This window comes from Pleuronectes platessa, chromosome 12 (assembly GCF_947347685.1).
Source record: "Pleuronectes platessa chromosome 12, fPlePla1.1, whole genome shotgun sequence".
Taxonomy (NCBI): Eukaryota; Metazoa; Chordata; class Actinopteri; order Pleuronectiformes; family Pleuronectidae; genus Pleuronectes; species Pleuronectes platessa.
The window spans coordinates 26,156,771-26,161,618 of record NC_070637.1 but is presented as its reverse complement, the minus strand read 5'-3'; the positions used below and the strand labels follow the sequence as shown (position 1 = coordinate 26,161,618).

The 4,848-nt window shown below is 51.3% G+C and overlaps 1 protein-coding gene across 1 annotated transcript; it reads left to right on the top strand.

The window, feature by feature from the left end:
• The first annotated feature begins 2,396 nt into the window (after positions 1-2,396).
• LOC128453016 (5-hydroxytryptamine receptor 7-like) lies at positions 2,397-4,250 on the top strand. Its single transcript, XM_053435608.1, has 2 exons — positions 2,397-2,965; positions 3,344-4,250. The coding sequence occupies exons 1-2, from the start codon at positions 2,397-2,399 to the stop codon at positions 4,248-4,250; spliced, it is 1,476 nt and encodes a 491-aa protein (XP_053291583.1).
• The last annotated feature ends 598 nt before the right edge of the window (positions 4,251-4,848 follow it).

Below are 4,848 nucleotides of genomic sequence, written 5' to 3'. Positions count from 1 at the left end.
TCCTGCGGGTTAGTGTCGGTGACAGCATCCCTCTAACCCCGCCCCCTTCCTCCACCCTGATGATTCACTGCCCACCAGCAGCCGGGGACGTCACTTCCTGTGGGGGCTGAACCAGGAAGTGCCGGGAGCTTCCGGGTTCAATCCCGGACCATACTGTGCATATATCTATGATACTGTGGACACACTTCCGGTTCTTATTTAGCGCAAATAATCCGGGAAACCGCGCGAGAGATCAGAGTCTCGCGCTAAAAAACAGATTTTCTAAAAACAGGATATTTGGACTCGGGGACCGGAAGGTGGAGGAATCTGCCTTCACAATAAAATACTTTTTACACTAAGAATATAAATAAAATTATTTTATTTTTACATTTATCTTATTTAGTTCACTTATTCTTATGTGGAGTCTCATATAAATGAAATCAGACTGTAACCAAAGATGGACGACATGAAGCCTGATCCTCCTGATAAACCCTGAGGCTGACTCAGGGTCAGTTAAGTGTGTATGGGTGGGTCCTCGATACTCGATCACTACTTACCTGTTATAGAATAACTCCCATGATCCAACGCTTCTTCTCCACATCTATCTAGTGTCAGTAGAGGACAGGCAATAATTAAAAAATCTGTAGAATTGAATTATTAATCGCAGTTGACAAACCTTAGAGGAGCACCTCATCAAAGAGTGCTACACCTTTAATATGGCACAAAGATCCTATAACCTCAGATTGCACATACTACTATCAGTCACATATCATGTACCTTAAAGGGTGAACTTATATATACATTTAGTTTCAGGTCGAAATGAAACAACATGAGAATCGTTGTTCTACTGAGCTGCTGTATGAGTCCAGAGAAGACACGTTAACATGGAGGTGAAGCCGCTTGAGAAGCACCTCAGTAAACATCTGTCCTTTTCAAGAGGGATGTCGTCAGTGAGAGATCTGACATGCTGAGAGATTCACTGGAGAAAATCTCCATTTTGAAATCTAAAATCATGAAAAACACTTTATCTCTGATTTAAAAAAGCTGAATCCATCACTGACCTGGAAACAGGTGGAAAAATGCAGTGCACGTATACGACCGCATGAGGGCGCTGCTACATAAGGATTTCCATGGCATTGCTATCACAATCAGATTATAATGAAATTACTTTAACCTTCAAAAACGAGGAAAAAGACCCTTCACGGTGTTTTCCTTTAGAAATGAATTGATCACACTTAACACGGATCTGATCCATCAGCTGTTCTGACTCTGTGTGTGTCCCTACGACCACAGACCTGCAGAGTGAGGACCACAGACCTGCAGAGTGAGGACCACAGACCGGTCCTCACTTCTTCTGTTTGAGGGTTAAGACTTTTAGGATTCGAATCAGGTTCAGGTTTGACATTTAGTTTAGAGAGTTGAGGTTAGAGTAAGGGGCTAGAGAATGTATTATGTCAACGAGTGTCCTCAGTAAGATAGAAGAACAAACTTGTGTAACATCAACACATGTTACTGACGTGACTTCTTCACCAGAGTCCTGCTGCTCCATCAGATCCAGATCACAGCTGCAGCACATCATGGATCCTGATGGTGGATCACAGACTGTGATCATGGACCACAGCTCCTGATGGTTTCAGCTGATCGAGGACTATGATCACAACCAGACTTCTTGATACACAACATGTCTCCTCACATCTTCACCATCAGGACCTCCTCAGTCCATCTGCTGCTTCATCTCCATCAGACATGATGTAGAAACACTTTAAACATGAAGTCACAAACTGGTTCTTCTCATGTAGTGAATCCTGTTGTTGTGTTGTTGTGTTGATGTGTTCAGTTCCATCAGCATGTGTGTGCGCGCGCGCGCGGGTGCGTGTGTATGCGTAAACGCATATAATCGACAGGACATTTTTAATCGTGCGTAATTACGCACGTCTCATCCATGCCAGTTGGACTGAGACATTCTTCTCGTTGCCTGTGAACCATGCGTGTGCACGTCTAGACACACACACTCCTCTCCAACATGTCGTTTGGCTTCACGCGTCAACTTTGGCGATGTGTGCGCGCACTGCGTCTTTTGAATAGTTGCTGCTCCTGAGCGCGTCCGGCTGAAAGGTGCGATGTTCGCAGTGAATCTTCAGAAACAGGAAACAAACTGTATTTTGTGGGTCATGTATTTTGGGAATACGCCTGCGGCGCGCCACGTGCGTAATGACTAGACTGCCTGTGAATGGAAGAATCAAGACGCGGAGGCTGCATGAGAGAAAAGACAGCGGCTCCCAGTAGTTTATCCTGAGGGGGGGGGGGGGGGGGGGGGTATTCATTTCTCCCATCAGCACCCGCACATGTGTGCGGGTCCATGTCACCGCCGCACGCGTCTCCAGGTCCGTGGATGAAAAGAACCGGGCAGCAGCACAATGGTTGTTGTTGGAGCGAGTAACGGAACCTTCTCCGTTGGGAACACGAGGTCGTCGTTCACGGTGGAGGAGCGAGGCGGAGACCCCGGGGGCTCCGCCATCAGGATGGTGGCGGAGGCTCTTGCGCCCCGGCTGCTGCAGATTGCGCAGGGCGCCGCGGAGGCTGCAGCGGCGGCGGCGACGTCTCCGTCCTCCTCCAGTCAGCCGCAGGTCATGGAGACGAACGGGACCCGGTGCGGGGAGCAGATCCTGAGCTACGGCCGCGTGGAGAAGGTCTTGATCGGCGCGGTGCTCACCATGCTCACCCTGTCCACCATCTGCGGGAACCTGCTGGTGGTCATCTCCGTGTGCTCCGTGAAGAAGCTGCGGCAGCCCTCCAACTACATGATCGTGTCCCTGGCCGTGGCCGACTTGTCGGTGGCTCTGGCCGTGATGCCGTTCGTCAGCATCACGGATCTGATCGGGGGTCAGTGGTTCTTCGGTCAGTTCTTCTGTAACGTCTTCATCGCCATGGACGTGATGTGCTGCACCGCGTCCATCATGACTCTGTGTGTGATCAGCATCGACAGGTGAGGTCCACGTGCACCTGGACACGTCATCACTCATCACACCTCTCATCCGGAGCTCTCCTCTGTCCCAGGTCTTTGTCCTCAGATTCTCTCTGAACTGAATCCTGCTTCATTCAAAAGATCCTTCACCAGTTTAAAGTTGGAATCGTTTGTGAACACACTCTGATGTTTGACTTCATGTCCATGATGTGACTCTGTGGGTTTTATTCATCACTGAAAGCTTCATTCATCATGTGCCTCACTCAGCTTCTCTTTCATAAACCTGAACACCCACTGTCCCAGCTGGGGGGGGGGGGGGGGGGGGCACACAGAATGTCAGCACCTTGCTCAAGGGCAGCAGGGTTGATGTCTTTCATTCAGTGGTTTTTCTCTCTGCAGATATCTGGGAATCACCAAACCTCTGACCTACCCCGTCCGGCAGAACGGCTGCTGCATGGCCAAGATGATCGTGTCTGTGTGGCTGCTCTCTGCCTCCATCACCCTCCCCCCTCTGTTCGGGTGGGCGCAGAACGTCAACGACGGCAGAGTCTGCCTGATCAGTCAGGACTTCGGCTACACCGTCTACTCCACGGCTGTGGCCTTCTACATCCCCATGTCGGTGATGCTGATAATGTACTACAGGATTTACAGAGCAGCCAAACTCAGCGCGGCCAAACACACCATCACCGGGTTTCCCAGGGAAGCTGCAGGGCCGGCTCTGCGAGGGGGGCGAGGGGGGCAGGTTCCCCAGCCGCTGGAGTCGGGGGAGACGCTGAGCGTGGAGGGGACGGAGCTGGAGGAGGAGGAGGAGGAGGAGGAGGAGGAGGAGGAGGAGGAGGAGAGCCTGGACTGCGCGTCAGCGGCACTGAAGCTGCAGCGGGAGGTGGAGGAGGAGTGTAGCGTGCGAGTGTCCTGCCTCCTCAAGACCGGCGAGCACCACCAGCGCCGGAAAAGGAAAAACCAGTCCATCTTCAAACGGGAGCAGAAGGCCGCCGCCACACTGGGCATCGTGGTCGGTGCCTTCACCTTCTGCTGGCTGCCGTTCTTCTTGGTGTCCACCGCCAGGCCCTTTGTCTGCGGGGTGGAGTGCAGCTGCGTGCCGCTCTGGCTGGAGAGGACTCTGCTGTGGCTCGGTTACGCCAACTCTCTCATCAACCCCTTCATTTACGCCTTCTTCAACCGCGACCTGAGGACCACCTACAGCAACCTGCTGCGGTGCCGCTTCAGGAACATCAACAGGAAGTTGTCGGCGGTCGGAATGCATGAGGCTTTGAAACTGGTGGTGAAACCAGACTCGAACGTGTGACGCCGCTGGTCCGTCCATCAGCGTCACTGCAGAGGACGACCACCAGGGACAAGCTGCACTGTGGCTCCTCCCCTGAACCTGTGAGGGGCGTGGACAGGAGGCAGGACACTGTGATCACATGGCTGCACATCTTTCACTCTGACGACTGAGGGAGAGTTGGACTCACTGCAGATGAACTGTTGTTCACCGTGCTGCGTTCAAACCTCATCAACAGCCTGATGCATGATATTGTTGCCGAAGTTGGTAGAACTACACACTGACACTACACACACCTTTTCATCTTGTGTTTTCATTTTGAGCCAAGGAGAACCTGCCCTCACAAAACGAGAGGAAAAAAGATGGAGTCGTTGAGCTGATTGGTTCAAACTGTTTTCACCTTGTGTCCACGCTGATCACGGTGACACTGTGTGTGTCACGGACTCGTAACACAAGTTACAATTAAAAAACACACCTGACATGTAAGAAATGACACAATCAATCCACCGGGTGTCACTTTATATCTTTGTGTGTAACACTTGTGTTGAGGTGAATGTGATACAACCTGCTGCCTCCTGAGATTCAACTGAACGTCTGCTGGAATCAAAAGTTGATGGAGTCT

Excerpts from the sequence above, each read along its gene's own strand:
- LOC128453016 (XM_053435608.1), top strand. The coding sequence starts at position 2,397 with ATGGTTGTTGTTGGAGCGAGTAACGGAACCTTCTCCGTTGGGAACACG. Across the intron at positions 2,966-3,343 it reads TGTGTGATCAGCATCGACAG|ATATCTGGGAATCACCAAAC; the intron begins GTGAGGTCCACG and ends TTCTCTCTGCAG.